This window comes from Diabrotica undecimpunctata, chromosome 7, assembly GCF_040954645.1.
Source record: "Diabrotica undecimpunctata isolate CICGRU chromosome 7, icDiaUnde3, whole genome shotgun sequence".
NCBI lineage: Eukaryota > Metazoa > Arthropoda > Insecta > Coleoptera > Chrysomelidae > Diabrotica > Diabrotica undecimpunctata.
The window spans coordinates 45,304,785-45,331,514 of NC_092809.1; the positions used below are offsets into that span (position 1 = coordinate 45,304,785).

General features: G+C 33.2%; 1 protein-coding gene across 1 annotated transcript in view; it reads left to right on the forward strand.

Moving 5' to 3' along the window:
• Positions 1 to 1,695: 1,695 nt before the first annotated feature.
• Positions 1,696 to 26,730, forward strand: part of LOC140445280 (probable cytochrome P450 6a13) — a 70,515-nt gene continuing 45,480 nt past the window's right edge. Inside the window, exons 1-2 of the mRNA XM_072537209.1 lie at positions 1,696 to 2,030; positions 15,398 to 15,570. Coding sequence (XP_072393310.1) covers positions 1,790 to 2,030; positions 15,398 to 15,570 — 414 coding nt within the window. The 5' untranslated portion in view covers positions 1,696 to 1,789. The remainder of the gene's footprint in view (positions 2,031 to 15,397; positions 15,571 to 26,730) is intronic.

Sequence of the window (26,730 nt, forward strand, 5' to 3'; positions counted from 1 at the left end):
GACAGCGATAAAAACTAGAAAAATTGAACTATGATGAAGTAGCCATTCAGGAAATGAGATGGACATGGTCTGGAACAATACACATGGAGAAGTCATTAGTACTGTGGTCTGGACATGAAACTCGACATGAAAGAGGATGTGAATTTGTAATACATGAAAGACTACAATCAGAGTTAGTAGACTTTAACCAATAAACGAACGAACCTGCATCATAAGATTAAGAGGTAAATGGTCCAATTTAACTATATCTTCAGTATATGCACCAACCAAAGACGCATTAGAGGATGATAAAAATTAATTCTACGACTTGGAAATTAAATCTACTGTGCGACTTGGGTCTGCCAGGCCGCATATTTTTTTTCCATATAAATGTATAGCAACCGCGGTATCATAAAAATGTCCTGCAGCAAAATATGTTGGAACAGCATGCGGCATAACTGCTGTGTCGCAAAACTAATTTTTAGTGCGACATACCGTGAATGCCGCGTGGCGATTAACGTGTTCAGAAAAATTTCGACCTTTTTTTGGGAGTTAAGTGAATATAAAAAAAAAATATATTGCAAGGAACTACAGTAAACAGAATCTTACTTTCCTGAAGAACACAATATGATACTAACAAGAGCATCACGCTTTCAAAAACGCTTTTTTTTATCCAATTTGCAGATGCCCTTAAATATGTAGTTTAAATCCCATCTATAAATAAATTTTAGAAATGACTGACTGGATCAGACTGGAGCATGAAATCATCGTTAAAACAATTTCACTGAATGATTTTTGGTGCAGGGTTTGTGATAAATATCCATAACTTGCCACAGAGGTTTTAAATATTCTTCCGTCATTTTCTATAACGTACTTGTAATTGTATAAAATATGCTTTAGAATATACAGGTATAAAAACAAGACACCGCAATATACTGGATGCCAAATCAAACATGAAAATTCAACTTTCTTCTATCAAGCCTGACATTACCCAGTTGATGAGGAATATAAAACAATTTCATGCCTCCATTAAATGAATTCTCCCTTTTTGTATGATTATTAATAAACGGTATACATATAGATGGCATTGCTTTTAGATTAGGGCTCAAGGGATTGAAATTTCGTTTAAAATTTAGTTTTTTTTTTTAAGAATTCCGTCACTGAAAAAGTTTGAGAACCGCTGGTATAAAAAAGCAGCAATGCACAATAATGAAAGTAGTGTCGTAAATAGTGAACTGTATAGCAGTTAGAAGATATGAGAACTCGGGAGACTAAGATCCTGGAAGGCTATATATATATATATATATATATATATATATATATATATATATATATATATATATATATATATATATATATATATATATATATATATGAATTTATATGAATTTATATGAATTTATATATAAATAAGAGTAATCGGAAATACCTAATAGCAGTGTTAATCGCATTTTCCTTGCATATAACGGCTATTATCCGCACGCTATGCTTGCATGTAAAAAATTTATGCAAAATTATCTCCAACTATATAATTAAACTCTCGTTATTTTTATATATTCATTTGTGTACAATGATTACAAATTAACTTAATAAGCCTAACAAAGTTGCTAGTTGCCGCTCTTACGAAGCTACTTGTACCTTGTTGCTCTTTATAATAATTTAATCATTTATCATTTAAATGTTGATAGATAAACGATTTTTATATTACTTCTCATCACTTTGAGTTCGTAATCACTAACTTATCGCATTTTTATGTGCGGTTTTTATTCGTAATAAATAGAGTTCATCTTAAGTACAATTTTCAGTCAAGATGTCCCTTCTAACAAACAATAACGTTATCGATATAATTCTGCTTTTAGCTACGATAGTTTTATTGGGTAGTGTCTACATAAATTATTGCTATGGGTACTGGAAAAGAAGAGGGGTCACGCAGTTGACGCCTCAGTTTCCTTTTGGAAATCATGGAAACAAACTTCCTAGAGGAATCTCAATGGGTGCCATAACCAAGAATTTCTACGATGAGTTTAAAAAAAAAGGATTAAAATATGGAGGTATATACTTTAATTATCTTTAATCTTTTACTGAAATTAGATATTTCTCCATTGCTGAGTTTCTAATAATTTATTTATTTTGATATAAAACTACAGGTTTTAGTTGGTGAAAACTTTTTTTTCAGGTCTCTTCACCTGAATAATTTGTTGTGAGCAAAGTTATTTGGTCATAAAAGTTATTCTGCTTTCTTTAATTTTTTACAAAATATACTTGCATCAACCACTGATGATTATTATTGGGGAGACATGCACGGGCAGTAGGATACATGTTCTTACGTATTTTTTACAATTTGTTATACCTATAGTTTGGTTGTTTTGAGATAATTTAATTAAATATGTTAAATTTGAAGTCAGCACATTATTTACTTTTGTCACTATTGTCACTTATAGCACACGCAATTCTTTCTTTCTTGTATACTGGACACTCGACAATTATATGTTTCAATGAAAATTGAGTATTGCCCTTGGAATACATCGGAGCATCCTCCTTGTTGAAGATATGTTTGTGCGTAATTAGAGTATACCCTATTCGCAGTCGATTGATAATCACTTGGTCTTTTCTATTACTTAACAATGATGAGTGTGTAACAACGCTCTTTAGATGTGGCCTTTGATGTTAACTTAGTGATCAGTCCAAGATATTGCATTGCTTACCAGAGAGTCTACTTTTTCATTGCCACTTATTTCCATATGGGTAGGTACCAAGATTTAGGAAATATATTTTTTTATACAGGGTGAGTCATGAGGAACTTTACATACTTCTACCATATGTAGAGTCCCTCAGGGAGCATATCATGTGGACACTAAAAAATGTCAACTCCTCTTCTTTATTAATTAACAGGGTGATTTGTGTGATTGACCATTTATTTCATTTTACTGTAGTGTTTATACGGCTCATTTGATTTTTTTAATTTTTGCATGATACAGTACACTACTATCAATCATTCGACTGGTATTAGCTAAACTAAAAAATTCCAGGACTGGCTTTGGAAAAATTAATTTAGGGATTCGTATTAAATATTACACCCTGTATAATTTTTTTTTTAAATGCAATAAGTGATTTTCAAACTACATAAATAGCCAATGAAAACGACATATGCGACAATGTTGTCGCACTTTTATTAAATTTTTAGTGAACGATCAAATCTTACCAAAAATAGAACAACCATAATGAAGTATCAAATTATAAGGTATTAATTTAAACAAATAAATTTCAAACATTTTAATTAAAATGAGTTCCTACAACATAATCTAATACGTAGAAAATTAACATCTTTACTGTCACTTTGTATTATCTCTACGATAGAATCAATTGTTTTTCAATTTTAAATTTTTACTCATAGATCGTATTGGGGCATTATTTTCGATAAATAATAAATTAAATTGATTAAAAAGTCAAACCTCTTGTATGTGTTAGTTTTTGTTGATTGTAAATGATTAAAATTTTATGTCAAATAATAATACATTGCATCAACTGTACTAAATAAAACTAAATCTAAAAAAGTTTAAAATGAAGGTTGGCGTTGACCGTTTGACGTTTCTTGATATTTTATACCCATTGTCATTATTGTCATTATTAATTGTTATTTATGTGTACAAGAGTACATATTTCTTCTGTCATATCTACGTTAAGTACATTGTGTTAGTTTTGGTAGAGCTTTTGTTACTTTCATTCAAAATGCCACATCAGTTTTTGACCACAGAATATGCAGACATAATATTTGTTTATCGATTCTGTAATGGGAATGGTAGGGCTGCTAGTAGAGAATATCGCAGGAGATTTCCTAATCGTCGAACTCCTAGTCATCCAACATTTGGGTCAGTTTTTAATTATTTGCGAGAAAATGGCACTTTTCCTAGTGAAACGACAGAGCGACATGTAGATGAAGCGCAGGAAGATGACATTATGGACGCCGTTACTATGAACCCTACAATAAGCACTAGACAAGTAAGTCGAGAACTCAATGTTACTCAATCAAAAGTAAGTAGAGTCTTACAAAAAAATAATCTATACCCATATCACATTCAAATGGTTCAGCGACTACATGCTGGAGATGAGATCGATAGGTTGGAATTTTGTAGATGGATTAACAATAATCGACCAACGCTATACAGGACACTATTTAGAGATGAGGCCCAATTTACATTCACATGTGTGGGCAGAAGAAAATCCCCATGCTATTCAAGAACGTCGTTCTCAGTTAAGGTTTTCGGTTAACGTGTGGATTGGTGTCATAAATAACCAATTAGTAGGTCCTTACTTTTTTGATGGTCCTTTAACAGGGCAGGTCTATTTGAACTTTCTACAAAATATTTTGCCGAATTTGCTTGCCAACGCGAACGTTGCTATCCGAGGGATATATTTTCAGCATGATGGGGCACCCCCACACTTTTTACTGGCAGTGAGACAACATCTCAATAATGTTTATGGCAACAGGTGGATAGGACGTGCAGGTCCTATTTCGTGGCCTTCAAGATCCCCTGATTTCAATCCCGTTAATTACCATATTTGGGGACGATTGAAGCAACTAGTTTACGCAGTGAATATTAATAACCGACAACAATTAATTGATAGAATTATACATTGTTGTAATACTATTAGAAACGATCCCCAGAGTATCCGTAATTCAATACGTCAATAAACAATTCGGCAACAAAAATGTGTACAGGCTGCAGGGTTCCATTTCGAAAATCTATTTTGAATTATTTTTATTTTGTTTTTATCTATTATCTTTATATATTATATTTTTGGGTTTATCATAACTATGTACATATTTTTAGTTTTTTTTTTAAATTGTTCTTCGTTATTGTTAGTAGTTACTGTTTTTTGTTGTGCAGCGACTCAGTTTATCATTTCAATTAAAATGTTTGAAATTTATAACATTTGTTTAAATTAATTACCTTATAATTTGATACTTCATTATGGTTGTTCTATTTTTGGTAAGATTTGATCGTTCACTAAAAATTTAATAAAAGTGCGACAACATTGTCGCATATGTCGTTTTCAACTACATATTATGTAGTTTGAAAATCACTTATTGCATTTAAAAAAAATATATATATACAGGATGTAATATTTAATACGAATCCCTAAATTAATTTTTCCAAAGCCAGTCCTGGAATTTTTTAGTTTAGCTAATACCAGTCGAATGCTTGATAGTAGTGTACTGTATCATGCAAAAATTAAAAAAATCAAATGAGCCGTATAAACACTACAGTAAAATGAAATAAATGGTCAATTACACAAATCACCCTGTTAATTAATAAAGAAGAGGAGTTGACATTTTTTAGTGGCCACATGATATGCTCCCTGAGGGACTCTACATATGGTAGAAGTATGTAAAGTTCCTCATGACTCACCCTGTATATTTGGAATATCTGGGGAAGTCAAAGGAAGAGCGTGTCATCTCGTATGTCACGAAATTTTTTACTACGTTATGGTTTTTAATACAGATTTAAGCAAATAAAACGACTTGTTTCATTAATTTCAAGATTTTGAAAAACCTGCGCTTTCTAGATAAAAACGTTCTCTTCAGGCGACCTTCTTAAAAATACTTCTCTTTAAAATGAGATTTTCTTGATTAAAGATAAAAAATGTTTACAAATAAAAAATTATTGTTTGTAAACATTTATTAATTATGCAAGTTAAACCGGAAAGTATCCGTTTTTTTAAATTGTATATAATTATCAAAATAAACAATAAACACATTAAAAACATTCGTCGTTCAGATGTCAAAACCTTGTATCTCAAAATTAGTGTATTTCGTCTGCATAATATAATATTTGGATATTTTCCCCATTCTATAACCATAACCTTTACGTCATCATCATCATTGGTGCAACAGCCCTATAAAAGAGCCTCGACCTTCCCAAGTCTATTACGGCTGTCAGTTCTATCCATTGCTAACTGTTGCCAGTTTGCTGCGCCTATTTTTCTACCATCCTCATTTACACCATCCCTCCATCTGAGTTTTTCCTACCCCTACTTCTACTTCCTACAGGTTGTGACATAAGGATTCTTCTAGGAAGGTTGTTTTGCTGTAATCTAGCCATATGTCCTGCATATCTAAGTCTTTCTATTGTTATAAGAGATACTACGTCTTTACCACCAAATATGTGTTTATATCTGTGATATATCTCGTAGTTGTACCTCCTTCTCCAAACTCAATTTTTACAGATGCCACTGAATATTCTTCTCAGGATTCTTCATTCAAATATAAGCAGGAGGTTTTGATCTGCCTTGAAAATGGTCCATGGCTCCGATCCATATGTCAACACTGGTTGTATAATGGTTTTGTATATGGTTATTTTTGTTTTCTGGCTTAAGTTTCTGCTTCTTATATGTCTACTCAGTCCAAAATATGATTTGTTTGCAAGGATTTTTCTTCTCTTGATTTCTTCCATCATGACGTTCTCCTTGTTGATCAGGGAGCCTAAATATGTGAATTTGTCTACCACTTCAAAGGTAGAGTTATCAACCGTGAATTGTTGGCCGATGTTTCTGGCTCTATTGTTGGGTGTTGATGCCATTATCTTAGTTTTCTCCTCGTTTGCTTGAAGGCCCATATTTTTTGAGGCATTTGACAAGGTGTTATACATTTCTTCTAGCTTGCATGTTGTGCGGGCAACCAGGTCAACATCATCTGCATATGCCAAAATTTGGGATAATTTAATAAAAATGTTTCCTCTGTTGTCTATTTGGGCATCCCTGGCCGCCTTTTCCAGGGCTATGTTGAAAAGGAGACAGGCACAAAGGTTATCACTTTTATTTCGTTTATAATGATATTTTACGGGTTAAAGGGACTTGATGTGATCACAAACACTTTTGACAACGTCTTCGGTTCATACCTTATGATGATTTTGATGGCATCTCTGATTTATTTATATTAAACCGCTAGTAACGTCCAGTTTTTGCAAAGCAGTGTAGACTAGGCACTTATAGAGAAGGTATTTAAAAACGTCTTTTTACAAACAGATATAAATTCGCCCCCACCACCTATCTTTACTTTCAGTCTATAAATGAGAGTAAAATTGCGCCTTGTTACTGTATTAGTAAAAACCCTTCGTTTTTTTTTGTTTTAGTACTAAGTAAGCTACAAAACTCTATTGCTTTTTTCCCTCTTACCTAAATTCCAAAATTTATTGAAAATGGAAATCCTTTCATCGGTAATAATTTTTGAAGAACATTTTTGTCTACAATTTTCTGGACACATCGGTTTTAATGATTTCGCAAAGTGGTTGTACCATCACGATTTTTATATGATTTACCTGTATTTTTTAGTCTTTTTCTTGTATTAATAAATCAAGATGCAACATGTCGACGTCTGATGTTACCTACATCCTTTCGAGAAACCTTTTTTCGTTTTCTAGAACATTTCGAAGTTGATTCGGAAAATAAACAGATCGGGGTGTTTGCTTGGGGTGCTAATAGTAGGTCAGTAGTAGATGTAACTACTGAATGTAGTTTTTTTATAGCATTTTCATTCCAAGGACAAAAGTAGTTATCATAATCATAGTCTAAATCTCATAGTCTTTATCACACTCTGGGGATGGAATGTGTGTGTGTGTGTTATCTTCCTCTGACTGGTTATATATTGATTCTAAAATTTAATTCAATGTTAAGTTATCATTGTGTACCTATAAATATTATTATTATTATATTTATTATTTTTAATTTATAAATATTTACCAGGTAGTTCGGCCCTGATAGCGATCAAATCTACCACGTTATCAGCTGTCCCGAAATATAGTCATTTTAAATGGTAAAAACAAACCATAATTATTTAATATTTTCTACCTCTAATACAAATTTAAGTGCATTAGTTAGTGCTGACAATATTATCTCAAGTGAGTGGCACTTCTTTTCGTATTATTTTTGTAACAATAACAAAATAACCTTTAAATAATACCTACGTAAAGAGATAACAAAAATTCCAGTTGGGTCTTGACCAGTATTTTGGACCGGCCACAGGATCGGTTCAACTTCTGATCAAGAAAATTAATAAAATGACTTCATACAACAATAATACTACGCACAACTCCACTAAACACAGTTACTCAGATGTCGTAAATTATTTTAAACATCCAACAAAACAACAAGCAATAGTCATTTCCAGCATTCAAGGTACAAAAATCCATGATTACGTCGTAGCTGTTGGATCACTAGTAGGTCCAATTAATGTACTTTTTGCCTCCAGAATTGCTAACAATAGGATATGCATATACCTCTCTTCAAAAAACACTGTTGATGCTCTTCTTCATTCTTATAAATATATCGAAATAAATGGATGTCAAGTCGAAGTAAGAAGATTAATTTCTCCAGCCCAGAGACTTCTAATATCTAATGCATGTCCTACAATCCCGAACGAAATAATTGAACAAGAATTACAAAAACTTGGTATTCACACTGTATCCAAAATGACTTTTCTTCGAGTAGGTATGTTTGAAGAAAGTGAGTACAGTCATGTTCTGAGCTTTAGAAGGCAATCATTCATTACACCCCTGGAAAATATGTCTATTCCTGACTCTTTTACCATAACTTATAATAATACTTCCTACCGGTTATTTCTCTTCATAGACGAATTCAGTTGCTCCAAATGTAAAACCATTGGTCATCAAGAATCAGAATGCGCTCACATTTCAAACCAAACTAATTCAACTACCCTCTTAGATTCAACCCAAACCACATCATCATTATCTAAACCTCATGAACCTAATGATACCCCTTCAACTCCCCTCTCAGATTCAACTCAAACTACATCGTCATTATCTAAACCTAATGAACCTAATGATAAAATATATCAATCTACGAAAACCGACCTCATCCGAAACATATCTAAAGATAATCCAAACACTTCGTCTTCTTCTTCCAAAACAACATCACCAGCTGTAAATAACACTGAAAATACTACGAAAATCGGCCTCATACAAAACATGTCTAAAGATAATCCAAACACTTCGCCTTCTTCTTCCAAAATAACAGCACTAGCTGTAAATAACACTGAAAATACTACGACACCAGAAACACCAATAACCTTAAATAATGCAGTCAATTCTAAACAGATAAAAAGACATAACATATCATCTCCTGAAATTAACGAAGATAACCCAAAAACCGACTCATCCGTTTTTAATACCCCTAAACAATATAAACCAAAAAAGAAACCCAAAACCTCTTCCAAAACCCCCCGCGAAGATCATTCACTCCCTAGAATCCATCAAAGACAAAATCTAAAATAGATCACCTCCATTTATACTAAATTTCAATGAAATATGTAATTTTATGGAAAATGTCTTAAACTCTCATAACCCTGAATTAACTTCTAAAGATTACTCCAATGAACCAGAGGAACTAATTCAGATCCTTAATTTTATTTATTGTTACACACAAAATTCTAGGTTAAAAAATAATATCACCCGACTAGAGGAAAAAATAAACCCTAACCCTTCTTCAGCTGACGAAACTGACGAATCGTCACTAGTTGAGGGATAATCAAGGGATGATTTTCATTAAACACTTGTACTCCGAAGTGATATCTCATTATCCTAATTATCTCCAAATTTTCAGTGATGCCTCTAAAGCTCATAACGGACACGCTGCTGCATACTACTGTAAATACACTACTCACACTATATCCATACCTACAAACTGCTGCAACCGCACAGGCGAGACCACAGCCATTTTGGAAGCCTTAATTTTCTTCAAAACGCGTAGTGAGAATAAATGTATATAAGCAAAATATACCCTACAAATCCAATATTTCAGGCTATAAAAAATGAGATAAATATAATTCAACCAATTCGAAAAGAAATAGCATTTATCTGGGTACCGTCGCATGTAGGAACATTGTATGAACATATGGCAAAACTACTGAAAAGATTCAGGAACCAAACTATATGAGATTTATCCCCTTGTAAAGACCATCTCGAATAATCCATCCAATAGAAGAGACCAGGTAATAACTAACCGACTCAGAATTGGACAATCTGCACTGACCCATAAATTTTTAATCAACAAAGAATCTTCTCCAACCTGCAGAAACTGTTCTCTCCCATTGACGGTGAAGCATATTCTGATTGACTGCCAGTACCACGAAGAAACAAGAAGAAAATATGGTATCTCAGATGACATCAAAACCACGTAAACCATAAACATTGACCATGTAATAAATTATTTCAAAGATTTGTTTTTATATACATCTATTTAATGTAAATAAAATGAACTCTTGTGTACGTTACTCCACTAATAACCCTGCGTGGTTGATGTGGATTATATGTTTTTTCTAAATAAAAAAAAATAATATATTTACCAGAAAATGGGGAAGGAGGAACGGTATTGAAATCTTTATTAACTGTATCTGACAAAAAATCCATAATTTGTTCTATTACACTCTTGTCTGACACTTAAAAAACAAAATGAAATTAGTTAAATGTAAAGATTTTTTGACACGTATAATGTTGTAACTTAAATAACTAAACGAAGTAATCTATGGAAAGTGGTAAATACGATAAAAAAATAATATGAAACGCCAACGTAACGCCAACATCGTATCATATACATACGACATAATTTGTATTTGTTTTTCGGTGTAAAATATCTTATTTAATACACACGATATTTTTTTGAATAGCACAAACAACCCGTACCCCCGTATAATATCGTTAGTAGAACATACGATTGTATACTTGGACAAAAGTAAACATACGACACTTAACGTTCTAATTTTGGAAGCATTGTATTGAAAATATTGAAATTTTAATTATTGCAGCCATTAGTTTACATGTTTAGAAGTATGAAAATGAAAAAAAGTGAAAAACAGAAATTTGTTGGTTACAATACTTTACGTAGGAGGTGTCGATATGTAAAAAAAAAATTCAACCATTTATTGAGTGCTTATTTTGGTACCGGCGGCATAATTAAGAAAATTTGAAATTTTTTTGTAGACTTTGGATTGCAAAATGAATATGCAAAAACTATTAAACCAATCCTAACGAAATTTAGCACGTTTAAATCGTATTATAAAGTTTTTTTTTTGTGAAGTATGACGTTATATCAAAAAAATCAGGTTTATTATGCAATTATCGCTATTTTTTATACTTCTTCTTCTTTGTCAACCATTTTCCATCCACTCCTGAATGTAGGTCTCTCCCAATTGCTTCCATCTTTCTCTATCTTGCGCCAATCTAATCCACTGTTTGCCTGTCACTGTTCTTATGTCATCTACCCATCTTTTTTGAGGTCTTCCCATGCTTCTTGTTGTCGTCCTTGGTCTCCATTCTAGAATTCTCCGTGTCCACTAGCTGTCATTATATCGGGCTACGTGACCTGCCCAGCGCCATTTCATTTTTGTAATTTCTTCCACAATATCCCTAATCTTCGTTCTACGTCTTATCTCGGTGTTTCTAATCTTGTCTCTTAGTGATATTCCAAGCATGATTCGTTCCATTGCTCTTTGCGTTGTTTCTAATTTTTTAGCAGATTTTTTGGTAAGGGCTACTGTCTCCAAGCCGTAAGTACAAACTGGTAGTATGCATGTGTTATACACCTTTTTCTTTAAGTTTACAGGAATGGAGGTGTTTTTCAAGATATATGCTAATTTGCCGAAAGCGCCCCATGCCAGTTGTGTTCTTCTTTTAATTTCAGCATCTTGATTTGGTTTTCCTAGTTTAATAACATGACCTAGATATACATAATGTTCAACATTTTCTATGGTATGATTTTGTATTGTTATATTTGTCTGGTCTCGGCTCAGTATTTTTGTTTTGCTGTAGTTCATTTTTAAGCCTACCGCTCCTGAAACTGCATTTAATTGTTGTAACATATCATTTAGAACTTCGATATTATCGGCTATTAAAACTATGTTATCTGCGAATCGCAAGTGTTTTAAGTATGATCCGTCGACGTTGATACCCTTATTGTTCCATTCTAGTTTCTTAAAAATGTCTTCTAGAGCAAGGGTAAATAGTTTGGGAGAGATGGTGTCTCCTTGTCTTACTCCCCGTTGTAGTCTTATGGGATTAGTTTTTGTGCTTTCGTCCAGCTTTATCTGCATGGTGGCATTTTCATATATGTTTTTAATTATGTTAGTGTATCTTGAATCTATACGTGCATTTTCTACAGATTCAAGCACTGCCCATAATTCGATGGAATCGAATGCTTTATGGAAATCGACGAACGCCATATGAATTGGAACATTATACTCGGTGCATTTTTCTGTCAGTGCTTTTACGGTGAGCAAGTGGTCTATGGTACTAAAATGTTTTCTGAATCCAGCCTGCTCGATAGGTTGATGGAAATCGAGCTTATGTGTTAGGCGATATTTTTTATACAGTAAACATAAAATTTTCAATTTCTAGTGCATTTGATTTCTGTTTTGGCACAAACAGAACACAATTAAAAGGACAAAACAGACATTAATTTTTTTTAAAAAGGGGACTTATTGGCACTACATCACTTTGTAGGAGAGGAACTAGTAAAATTGAGTTTTTTGTTGTCTACTAGTATTTTAAGAGGTAAATTTGACAGGCTAATGTAGGTTAAAGTGTGACAGTTCTTCTTCTATTTCTTAGTGTTGTAACTAAAGTTAACTAGTTTTAAAGCAAACAGACCTTACTGAAATAGTAGTTAAACATTTAATGGAAATTGTAAGCTAATATGTATACTATTGGCATACTTTTAACAATCATTAAATAAATTAAATTTAAATTTAAATGTGACAATCGAAATAATTGAAATATTTTCTTATATAAGAAAACTTTTAAAAAGTCAGAATTACAAAAAAAACTTTAGGTGAGTATTTGGTAACCAAATATTAATCCAAATATGTAATAAATATACAATTTTTTTGAAAAACTTTGAAAAACTTATTGTCGGCGTGGGTGAGCCATCTGTAATGGTATGTGTAAAAATTTTTCAATTTTAGTTCTAATATATTAATGTGGAAACTAGAGAAATAGATAAATTATTGATAGCAAATTAATCAAAAAATGTAACTATATCTACATAGTAACAGATCTAATTAAATTTTATAATTACAAAATAAATATTAACTGGCAAGACTGACGGAAAATGTTGGCGAATCTATTAAATAATCATAGAATAACCTCACGTATTCCATTGTAATAGATCCAAACGTTCAGCAGTAACTATCATAAGATTAAAAACTAGTCACGGTGTGTTTCCTGATTACCTGGCTAGATTGAACATTATAAAATTAGGAAGGTGCTTATGCGATATTTCCCAGTCTGATATTAATCGCATACTGTTTGGATGTATTAAAAATAAATTACTTCTATAAATAGCTGCATTTTATGAAAATTTGGTTAAAAGTAATGTACAACTTTCAGTAAAAATAATCCACCTACTGTCACTCAATCGAAAATCAATATACGAACTCGTATGTAATTACTTATTGTGTGTCCGGATATATGTTATAAATGTGTTACAATCAAGTTTCAATTCTTAAATATATCATAAATCATTCAAAAACCTGTATGAAATGGACTCGTTTCAATGTCAAACACACTATTATTATTATCATCATATCATATCGCCTAAACATACTTGTTTAAATCATTACATGACTTGAGAATTTAATTACCATTTGACAATTAAAAATATTATTTGAAGAGCACTTGAAAATATTAGTGGGATGAATGCACTAGTTTTCATAGCAGATAATGTAATCAAACAACTTTGTATTTATTAGAATGTACTCAGTTAAGTACATTTTCTCGAAATCTTAAAGATAAAAATACAATTTAAGATAAACTAACCTACATTGAATACCTGTATTTCAAGATACTGACTTGTTCTAAACTCTAATGATTTGAAATCTATATTAATATTTTATTATCATAGGAGATATGAAAAGAACTAAATAATTATACTTATAAGAAAAAGAATCCAAAATCCAAATAATTAAATAAACATACGAATAGTAGGATTTTGTGATGAAATCTTATTCTAGAATAAACCATTTTGAAGTCTATAAGGAAATGATGAGAATTAAATTTAAAAATATCATCATTATCATCATTAGCATCATTTTTAGCGTATTTTACCTGGTCCATTGACCTTTGAGTGACCTTGAGTTTGTCTATTAGCTCTTTCTTTAGTATCCAAGTTTCGTCCCAGCCGTACGTCATGATTGGTAGTATACACTGATCAAATTGTTTTTTATTTAGCTGAAGTGGCATCCTGGATTTGAATATAACTGCATTTTTAACAAAACATGCCCAAGCCAGTTACATTCTTCTGTTGATTTCTGGGAGTAAGGAGCCAGATTTATTTTATAATTGACCCAGATATACATACTCGTCTAAAATGCAGTGTTATGTATTATTACTTCTTGGGTATCTCCTAGCTCATTATACATTATACAAGTTCTTGTAGTTCTGCAGGATCATTATTGATCAGAACTATGTCGTCCGAAAATCTTAGATGGCTGAGGTATTCTCCATCAGTGGATAGACCTTTGTTCTGCCAGTTTATTTTGCTGAATATATTTTCTGGTTGCGGTAGAGCTTTGGCGATATTGCGTCTCCTTGTCGGACGCCTCTGGTAGTAAGAAACTCTTAAGCGTTTTCATAATTTTTTAGCTTATCGTTTGCTTTTCTGTATATAAATAAATTATAAATATATAATTAAATAAAATTAAATTTATAAAGATTAACGCTAGCGATATTTCATATTCTACTTTTATTGAGTTCTCTCTTTTATTGTGCTAGATTTATGTGTTGGTAAACCATCAAATTTATTATATTATCTAAAAACAAATGACCGAAAACTATTGTGGACCAATTCGCGGTGATAGAACCAGTTGCAGAAGCAGATGTGCACTAGTTCGTAGAATAATATAATTATTTGGAGTAAAAATCAAACTTTTCATACTTCCTTTATGGAACTGAATTCATATAAAAGTTGATCATAACAAATTTTATAAATTTAGCATAAAAATTAAATTTTTTGGTGAATTATGTATAATTGCTGATATTATGTACTTATAAATTTTATTTTTTGACGCTAATCTCTGCCAGCTCTTACATATGAATTTTATAAAATTTACTTAACTCTTTTAAATAAATTGAATATAATACTTATTAGGTGTGTACACAGCAAAAGCCAGGTATATATAAATATATATATATATATATATATATATATATATATATATATATATATATATATATATATATATATATAAACATTTACTAAAACCATACGTCTATAACACAGGATGACTTAACTGTTCACAAACAATGGATGGCATAACTAAGAAGTATTTTATATTGCCGAGCTGAGCTCGTTTTATCTTTTCCTAGTAATGCAGTAGTTGACATTTAAATATTTTGATTTTTGTTTTTAGGTGTGTACTTTGGACTAGACCCCCATTTAGTAATAGTAGATCCCATATACGCCAAAGATATTTTAACAAAAGATTTTCAATACTTTACTGATCGAGGACTGTATATTAATAAGAAGAATCCTGTAACTGTGCATCTTTTAACTCAAGAAGGTGCAGAGTGGAGAGATGCAAGGGTAAGAGAAGCTTTTTATGAAAAATATTTAAAATTTCCTAATTATCACTAATAAAACTGTAAAAATTCAAGTGATATGAAATATTAATAGATAGTAATATTTTGCTATATGTACCAGATTAGTCCTGAAGCAATGCCCTCAATCTGATAGTATATTCAAGCAAACCTACATAATTCCTTCATATTTGTTAGTTTGTTATTTTGTTTCCAAATGATCTTTATATTCTTCTTCTTCACTCTACAACCCTCTGTAGGTTTTGGCCAACAATTGTATTCCATTCCCTGTTATTGACGACTCTCTAAGGCAGGCTCGTGGATTATTTTCGGCCAGCCTCCAGCCGGTAATATTTTTTGTATTTTTTGATTGGGCATTCAAAGTAAGTGGCCGTGCCAACGAATTTTATTAGCTTTAACAAATTTTACCATATCGGCGAGTGTAAAAATCAGCTCATGCTGATTCTGCCGGACAGGACCAAAAATCTTCCTTTCAATAACCATAGGTTACAATAGGTCCTGTTAGTGTTTTTTGTTGTTGCATTTCAAATGTATAGTAGTATTTTAAAAGTAAGCAGTTTTTTATTAACAAAATATGCCTTGTTTTCTTTGCTTAATCTTTTTTTTTTCGCACTTACCTACATGACGGCGATACTGGACACGATGAGGTCATACAAACTTGAGTTATCTTGTAGAACATGCAGAATATAATGCCATTTAGTATCCCAAAATTTCATAATTTTAATTTTATTCCTTGCAAAGATAAAGCCTTGTTACCAGTCGTTTTTCGCAAAGTTGGTTTTATTCTCATTCATCCTTAATTATACATCTCGCATCGCTTTCTTAAGATCTGTGTAAGTCTTCTTTAGCCCGGTACCTGGCAACACTAAAGATAGATGTTGTTAAATTATTTTATTCGGTACATAATCTTATATATAAAGCTCGGATTTATAGGCAACAAAAATTGAAGAAAAAGGCGCCTATATAGGCAGAGATTTTTATTAAAAAAGGCAGGAATATTAACATTTAGGCAAAATATAGCCAATATAGGAATATAACTTATTATTTATTGTACAAAATGAATTAACGTAATATTAACTTAAGGCAGGTATATTTACACATCATAATCATAACATTAGTATAAATAAACTAGTAACTAAATAACTGTAAATTAATAATTAAACATTGTAACCACTTAAAATTTTATTATTAACAGAAACAACTAAATGTTTTTCAATATTTTCGGTCTTAAAACTATGTCTTCGATCACTTAAAATTAATTTGTACATTGAAAACGAACGTTCGACATCGACAGATGTAATTGGAGCATATTTCAGAGCGGATAATAAATCTGGCATAATTTGAAATTCCTCGGAAAATGTCCCATTCAAAACTTTAGCAACATTAGATAAAAACGAAAAACCTTCATTCTTGTCGAAAACATATTTCTTTTTTTTTAAATTAATTGACCGTTACTTCCAGGTGCCGATTTAATTTTCGTCTTTAAATTATCTATTAATTTTACTGACTCACATAAATTTATCTCTTGTTTTTCTAATATAAGGTAATTGTGGTAACTATTAATTTATAATTGTTATTGATATAAGCGAGTTCCTGTTTCAATTTGGGATTTTTCAATATTTTTTTGCTTCTCGAATGGCTTCGGAAATATCATCATCAAATTCTGACATAACTAATTCTATTTCAGTGCAGTGTTCAAAGTAAAAAAAATTGCTTCGAGCCAGGTTCCCCACCTTGTAATTACTGGCTTAGGTGGCAAAGGGACACCTTTGGGTCCCTTTTTCTAAAGGGAGCCTTTAGAAAAACTTTTTTCATAAAATTTATAAAATTATTTACCAACGGAAACAGATTTCTTATTTCTTCGGCAATTCTATTTACCCCGTGGGCTACACAAGTGCAATGAATTAAATTAGGATAAAAAATCTTTAAATTAACAGCAGCTTTTAACATATATGCCGCAGCATCTGAAAGCATTAAAACTATTTTATTCACTGGTATAGCGTTGGGTAAAAAGAGGTTTGTTAAACTATCTTGTATAAATCGACTTATTGTTAAATTGTTTGTTTTTTTCAATTCTTTAACGGCGACTAAATAAGGTTTTCTCGCAAAGTTTTCGTTCAAAATTCCAATCATTAAATTAGCTATATACCTGTCGCATACATCTGTCGTTTCATCCACGATAATATACTCCCTCTAACTCCCGCTTAATTTTTGAAATACATTCCACATAACATTTTTCCACAGTATGTTTTCTCAATGTACTCTCGTCCGGTAAGGATTTATTAAGATATTTTTCGAAAAAGCATTTAAAACTAGGGTTATTAACTTTATATAGAGGAATGTTGGATGCAATCATCATCTGGCATAAATCAAATTTAAATGCGTCTTCCTCCTTTTTTTTAAACTACTTAAACTATCCCGCAGAGATATTTGGGCTAACTTAGAGGAATTTAATTTTTCCAAATTACGTTTATGAAGTGGGGTTCCACAATGCTGGTCAATAAAGTACTTTTTTGTACTTGAAATCTGAGAATTTAATAAATTTAAAAAAATAATTAGAATTCTAAAACCACTTTAGAATTTAGTTATGTTTTGGGATGAGAAAAAAAGAGAAAAAATAAAACTTACCAATTCGCCATGTTTTACAAAATGCTCCATCTCCTTCTAAAGAAAGTTCCGAATAAGGTGCGATCCATAGCCTTAATTTAGATGTCATCTTTTCACACAAATGTCTAAAACGTTTTAAAACGTGTTCTTTACTTTTCGGTATACGCAACAAAACTAAACTAAGATATAGCAATTTGTGACTAAACTCTGATACAGTAACCGACTGTACAACTGATAATAAACTTATAAAGCTTAGGGATTTCCAAATAGTTAACCCTCAAGTCTCGATCAGGTACATTTTCCTAGAAATCTGTTATATAAACAAACCATTTATATTTTATTATTGACCCAAAATTTTATTATAGAATGGTTTAGTAATAGAATAATATCATGGGTAGTACCATGAAATTTTAAAAAAGGCACAAATAGGCGGAATTTACGAAAAAAGGCAAAAAGTGCAAAAAACAATTATAATAGGCAAAATAGGCAAAAAAGGCATTTTGCCTATAATCCGAACTTTACTTATATAACTCTCAATAATACCCTGTGGTACAAAAAAATTGGAAGGGGCAAGGGGAAAGTGGTTTTTGAACTCGTTGCTTGCCAGTCAAGAAACACTATTTGGTACTAACTTCGCTAATAAAGATCTCAAAATTTAGTTAATTATATGTACTGAACTGTTTAACTAAAAGACATTTTATTGATTTAGTAACAAAAACTTTTACATATAAAGCGCCAAAGACTAACAAATTATAAATATAGGCATAATTCTAACGATAAAATGATAAAAAACAATTTTTGTTCAGTGTAAAACAAAGCCGCATGTTACATTTTTTTAAACTGCACCATTGGGTAGCCAGTTTTACAAAATCTGCATCTTTCTTTAGCGGTATAAAGTGGCCATTGACCTATCGCATCTGTTCTGGTAGCATCATCAGGTGTTACAGCAAAAGTATGGCCGTATTTTCTATATTTGACGGACGGCCTCGCTTTACTTTCATCTTTTAAGAAGAAGAAATAACTAGACATCTCCAAAATGCAGTGTACAATAGAAGCACTTGGAATAATGGCGCAGAAAAAGTGATGACGGGAAATCTGCCCATTTCGATTTCAGTTACAAAAAAATTAATAATCATAAACTTTGCAGTTCAGCAGTTTGGTTGTCCCTAGCAATTTGGATTTCATAACCTAAGTATTTATATGTATGAACTAATCCTATTTTTTTGTAGTCGACTTTTGGATTTTCACTTAGTACCGGATTTGTCATGTATTGTGTCTTTTTAAAATTTATGTTTAAACCTACTTCATTACAGGTAACTACATAAGGTATCTGTTATCAGAATAATGTCGTCCGCAAGTCGTAGGTGGGAGAGCATTTCGCCGTCGACATTGACTCCTTTTGCTTCCCACCCCAATTTTTTGAAAACATGTTCCAAAACTGCCGTAAATAGATTGGGAGATAACGTATCTCTTTGCCTGATTCCTCGTTTAATTTTTATATATTTCTTTGTCTTACTACACTTTTACTTTTCTCCAACGCTCTTATTACGATGTTAATTTCTGTGGTATCAAATTCTTTACGAAAGTCTACGAAAGCCGGGATCAATGATAAGTTCGTATTTGATGGATTTTTCTTTAGTCCCTTTTATGCAGTGAAGGTAGTCGTTGGTGTCTAAGTTTTTCCTAATCCCTGCATGTTCTCTAGGTTGGTAAAAGAAACATAGTCAAGACTACGTGGTATATCTGCAAAAAAGACATACATCAGAAACTCCCTATAGTAACAAGTAAATTTAAAAATAACTCCATAACTAACAAACTGATCTATTAGACATTTTGCATACTTATATAGATACAAATTAGGCCTATTTTTAAGGTATTTAAGTCATTTAACCCAGCATAAACCATATATAAATGAATACTACAATATGTAATAACAACTTTAGATCCTATGCATTCATTTTTCATCGGACAGGTGGCTACACAAGTATGGTGAACTTCCACTCAAGGGGGCGGTGGTAATTTGGTCAAACGGTTCACGTTTTACACTCTCAGTCACAACAGGTCCTCTCGCATGCCAAGATGTGAGAGGGCATGCAGCCGGTGATGACCCACAATGCTGCCGCACAAACAGTCCTGTAGGTACTTAACATATATGTTACAGACTTGTTCTGTCGTTCTGCTACGCGTAACAGGCTTGTTCTATCGTAGGCGTCACGTAGGCGTCTGTTACAGAAATATATGCCGACCCTACCTGAAGCATCCGCGATTAATCCTCGGTTCCTGACCAGCGCAGTTTTCAGTTCCGCCGCGATAAGTATGTCGAAATTCCCCTCCGAAGCGAAAGTCATGGCGAGACTATATGCTAATCTCGTCGTGCCCACGTTATTCTAGAGTATCCTTAAATCCGGTCTCTGCATTCTGGTAGCCATTGTATACACAGGACATTAATTATCACATACACATGCGCACAGTCACATTTACTCTTGCATCCACTGAAACACGCATTCGACTGCTCCAGTCCTAGGACTGCTTTTTTTTCCTTTTCTTCCCTGGCCGTGTTGACTAGTTGGCAAAATTTCGGGCATTCCATCGAGCTGTCCCTTTCTAATTATTTCTTTTTTAGTTTAATTTTTCCTCATTTAGATCCCACGATTAGGGCCGAAAAAGTAGTCCGGCAGGGCAGTGCCCCCTTACCCTGCTAAGACTAGTTTACAACAAGTAGTTGCCTGGTACCCTGAGGGATTCCGTTCTGGACCACGTATCGTGTGGCCATTCAGTCGTCAACACGGTCTCTCACACCTTGACTTCCGCATTTTTTATGACTGGTTTTCTCCGCTGGATTTTTGACCAGGTTTTCTTCTGCGGGAATGGGGGTCTATGGGTAGAAAAAAAGCAATAGGTACAATCGGATGAGGGTGGAAGACATCGCAATTGGGATTGATTTCGCGGCACCTTTCAGCGTCCAGAGGCGAAGTCCGGCAGCCACCCGGTGCGACGACGCCGGACTCTGTTTGGATTGTTCTTGGTTTCTCTGGCCGTGAAACCGTGGCTTACAACATTAGGGACCAAGACCAGTTACTCGGCCCTTCTACCAGCATCGAGGTAAACTACAGTCCAGGGAGGGAATCTTGTGCTACCTGGTTAACTCGGGAACCCGTAACTGTCTACTGCTGTATAGTCTTTGAGCACGAAATCTTCTTCTTATCATTTTAACAGTAACACTTACACCTGTACCTTCCAAAAGATGCTTTTGGAGTTGCGAGTGAGAAAGTGTTGAGTCTTTTCTAGCTACTTGGAAAATAAAACGATCGTGGCAAGCTGTTGTTACTTTTTATTATTAAGTTTTCCTAACTTCTGATACCTAGCATAGGTTTTTAACACAACGACCTGTGTTACGCCTACCACTGCAGCTATGTCCCTCTAAGACATTCCTTTCTCCACAAGACCAATAATATTTCTCCTTTGTACATCCGTTAACCCCACATAAGCCATATTTTCGTTTTTAAAAGCAAAAGTTAGTTTATTTATATTCGTTCAATTCACAACTTAACAAAATAATCTATATTGTAAAGGACTATGTTATCTGATTGTTTTATTGGTTAGTTTATTTTCAATAAAGACCTTTGTACTTCGCAACAATACCAAATTTTTTCAAAATAAATAAATATTAGTTTGAAATACATGGTTATTCCATATAAGTTTGGTTGTGTGTACATATTTAACTATGTCCCCTCCTCTAACTTAAAACGATCAAATACCGTTAATATTTTTATCTTCTATAGTCAGATATGTAAAAGTTTATCTTTAATAGACACTTCAGAGTATCGCCTATTTTTTTTATAATAATATTATTCCTTCGATCATTACATAAACACTTCAGAGTTAATTAAGAATCTCGACCATTATCCTATCAATATTAAAATACTGTTGATTCTCTATAAACACTTCAAAATCTTTACATTGTCACCCGTTGTGTTATCAATTTATTGTGCAATATTGTGCGTATGTACCTAATCGATCTTGCCGATCACGAACTAAGCATTATAGTTTGTCTGATACTTCGAAATAGTGTCCATAACATTATATCACATAACCAAAACGTTGACTTTCTTAGTTTTCCAAATTTAGTATTTACCGCAATCAAATAATATTGAAGGCATATTTATCCTAAAATAAAACTAAAACTATACTTGTTCTAACTTATTTTTCTTCCGCTACATGTTTATAGCGATTTAGTAATCATAAAGAAATGGCGAAGGCCTCTGATTTTATATTTTCTTTTTCCTTACAATACGCATCAACAACGCGGGGTTATGAGCGTGTATGGATTGTGATACGCAATTAGAACAACAATAGAATCTTCACCATAACACTACATAATTAGAAATAGCCTTAAATCTATCTATCCAATTAGCCTTCTTCGGTCCATCTTTGAACATAGGCCTCCCCAATCCTTTTCCATTCTTCTCTATCTGTCGTTACAGTCATCCACCTAGAGCCCAAGTGCTTCTTGATATCATCTGCTCATCTCATTTGAGGCCTTCCTCTGCTTCGTTTATATTCCCACGGTCTCTAACTTATTTGTCCATCGGTCTTCTTTTTGTCTCAAATTGTGTCCGGCAAATCTCCGTTTTAATTTTGCAACTTCTTGTCTAACATCCCTCACTTTTGTTTTCGCTCTTATCCACTCGTTTTTCTTTTTATCCATTAGTCTTATATTTGCTTTTGTAAATGTCCACGTTTGGGAACCATAAGTAAGAACAGGGAGTACGCATTGATTGTATACTTTGGTCTTAAGATGCTGTGGATATCTTTTGTTTTAAGGAATGTAGCTTAGTTTGCAATACAATGCGATGATTATCGAATATTAAGCTTGATGTCTCATGTCCTTAAAACTTTTCTCAGAATTATCCATACACGAATTTACAAGAATTGCGAGTTCCAGATGAGCGACACTCAATTCAGATTTCGAAACGGATTGGGAACACGAGAGGCTCTTTTTGCTTTAAATGTGTTAACGCAACGATGCAGAGACATGAATGTAGATGTATATGCATGTTTTATTGACTATCGAAAAGCATTTGACTGCGTTAACCATCAAAAGATGATCGAAATTCTGAGAACAACTGGAGTTGACGAACAAGACTTGCGAATTATCTCAGAACTATAGAAGTTATACAAATCCGACGAGGAGTGAGACAGGGTTGCGTCTTATCACCGCTACTCTTTAATTTGTATTCGCAGTCTATATTCAGAGAAGCATTAGACGAGGTCCAAGGCGGAATTAAGATTAACGGAATCAGAATAGACAACATCAGATATGCTGATGATACCGTCTTAATAGCAAGCAACGCACAAGAACTACAAAATATAATAAATGCGGTAGTTCACCACAGCGAAATGTTCGGTTTACATCTAAACGTTTCCAAAACTAAAACTTTAGTATTTTCAAAGACACCAATAAACGTACAGGTGTATGCCAAGGGAGAAATAATAGAACAGATAAATTCCATAAAATATTTGGGAACAAATATCAATAGTCAGTGTAATCAAAAAAAAGAAATCCTTTCAAGAATCGAACAAGCAAGGAAAACATTCATGAGCATGAAAACATTTTTTACAAGATCAGACCTTAGTCTACAGCTTAGAATCCGAATGATCAGATGTTACGTTTTTTCTGTCTTACTGTATGGCTGTGAAAGTTGGACAATGGACTCCGAAATAGAAAAAAGAATAGATGCCTTTGAGATGTATATATACAGACGAATGTTGAGGATTCCATGGGTACAAAGAGTTACTAATGTTGAGGTACTTCGTCGCATGTGTAAACAAAAAGAATTACTAAGAATAATCAAAGAGAGGAAAATGCAATACTTGAGTCATGTGCTGAGAGGCGAAAGATATGAATTACTTCAAGTTATACTGGAAGGAAAAGTACAGGGCAAAAGATCAGTAGGAAGACGCCAGAACTCGTGGCTGAAAGATCTGAGGAGATGCTTCGACCGCTCATCCGCAGAGATCTTTCGCGCAGCAGTTTCCAAAACTACAATTGCCATTTGGATCGCCAACCTTAGTTTGGCAAATGCCGCCCATGCCAGTCTAACTCGTCTTTTTATCTCTGCTGTTTAGTTTTCTTTGTTAAGTTTTATAGTTTGACCCAGATATATATACTGAACTTGTTCTATTTCTATTATATAACTTCTTAGAACAACAAAAATTATATGCCATGAACACACACTTCAAGAAACCAGCAAACCGAAAATGGACATGGATATCTCCCGATAAAAAGACAAAAAACGAGATCGATTACTTTTTCTGTGGGAACAAAGACATTTTTAAAGATATAACTGCTCTCAATCGATTCACAACTGGCAGCGATGATCGCCTTTTGAGAGCAAGGATTGTTATTAAACAGACGAAAACCAGTAGAAACAGGCCACATAATTATTGTAATGAGATAGATAAAACTAAAATACCACAGAAGGTAGATGTCTTAAGAAAAGAATTTGTAGAACATTGTCAACAAGAATATTCTAACATGAACAGAATTAATAAAGAAATGCAACGAAAGCTCTTGAAAACAGGACTGACTGTTGCAAAGAAAACGAAAAATAAAGAAGACTGAATAAGTGAAGGAACAAAACGGTTGATGGAAAAAAGACACACATTTCTAAGCGAAGGAAAGCAAAACAACAATGGTTTAAAGAATTGAATAAACAAATAAAGAAGGGAGTAAAGGAAGATTTAAGGATCTATAATGAAAACAAGGTAGAAAAAGTAATAGAAAAGAACCGAGGCCTTAAATGCTTAAGATCAAACTTAGGAAAGCCTATAATAATCTCATTGAAGGATAAAGATGGAAAAGAAATAAGAGAAAAGAACGAAATCCTAAAAGTTACTCAGACATTTTACCGTGATTTATATTCCTCAAACAAGAACCCAGATAACACTGCAAAGGAAGACCTTAAGAGAAAGATAACGAATGCCAACTTAGAAATACTCCCTAACATAGAATCCTTCGAAATAAAACAAGCTATAGCACAACTAAAGAACAATAAGGCTCCGGGTCCAGATGGAATACTTGTAGAAATGTTGAAGGAGGGAAATGAAATTATTCTCGAAGAATTGAAAAAACTTTTCAACGAATGTCTTCACAGAGGAGAAGTCCCAGATGATTGGAATGAAAGTTTGACAATACTTCTCTTCAAAAAGGGAGACAGGGGAGATCTCAAGAACTATAGGCCAATCTCCCTGCTGTCCCAAATGTACAAACTGTTTATGAGAGTAATAAGTAACAGGTTAACGTCGAAGCTCGATATCTATCAACCGGTAAAGCAGGCAGGATTCCGAAAAGGTTACAGTACAGCGGATCATCTTCTTACAGTCAGAACTCTAATAAAGAAAGCCAATGCATATCACTTGAATTTATATATTGGCTTCTTTGATTATGAAAAGGCATTCGACTCCATAGATCTTTGGACAATAGAGAGAGCTATGAACAACTGCAGGATAGACACCCGATACAGAATGCTCATACACAATATTTACAAGAAAGCTACAATGAAAATACAAATTGATGCGAAAACCAAAGCTACACCAATCAACAGAGGAGTTCGCCAGGGAGATGTTATCTCACCAAAGCTATTCACACTTGGACTTAAAGACGTGTTCAAAGAAATTAACTGGGCAGATAAGGGAGTAAATGTTAATGGAAGAAAACTGAGTCATTTAAGATACGCTGATGACATTGTAATATTTGCTACAAGTTTCAAAGAACTACAGACCATGATGACGCAACTATTTCAAGCTTCGGAAAAAGTAGGTCTTAAGATGAACTTGGACAAAACCAAAATAATGACAAATACACCGAAAATTCCAGAAATAACATTGAACGATATAATTTTAGAAACAGTAAGCGAATACATCTACCTAGGACAGATAATGAAAATTAATAAAGAAAATCAAACTGCCGAAATTACCAGAAGAATAATGTTAGCGTAAACAGGATTTGGAAAACTGAGTTGGATCCTGAAAAGCACTAAAATAAAACAGTATTTGAAAACCAGAATTTACGATCAGTGTATCCTCCCTATACTCACGTATGATTCACAGACGTGGACACTCACCAAGTCCAATAGGGATAAAATAGTAAAAGCACAAAGAGCGGTGGAAAGATCAATGCTCGGGGTGAGACTTATAGACAAAAAAACAAACAAATGGATTAGAAGCAAAACGAAAGTAAAAGACGCAGGAGTACATGCTGCCAAATTAAAATGGAGCTTCGCAGGACACAATGCCCGAGTCAAGGATAAGAGATGGAACCACGAAATACAACAGTAGAGGCCATGGTTAGGAAAGAGAGCAGAGCAAGACCATAAATGTGATGGGCTGATGATATTAAGAAGATCGGAGGACGCAACTGGAAGCAAGTGGCGCAAAATAGAAGACACTGGATTGATTTGGGGGAGGGCTATGTCCAAAGTTGGATTACTGAAGGCTGAAGAAGAAGAAGAAGAAGTTCTATTTCATCTTGTCCGAT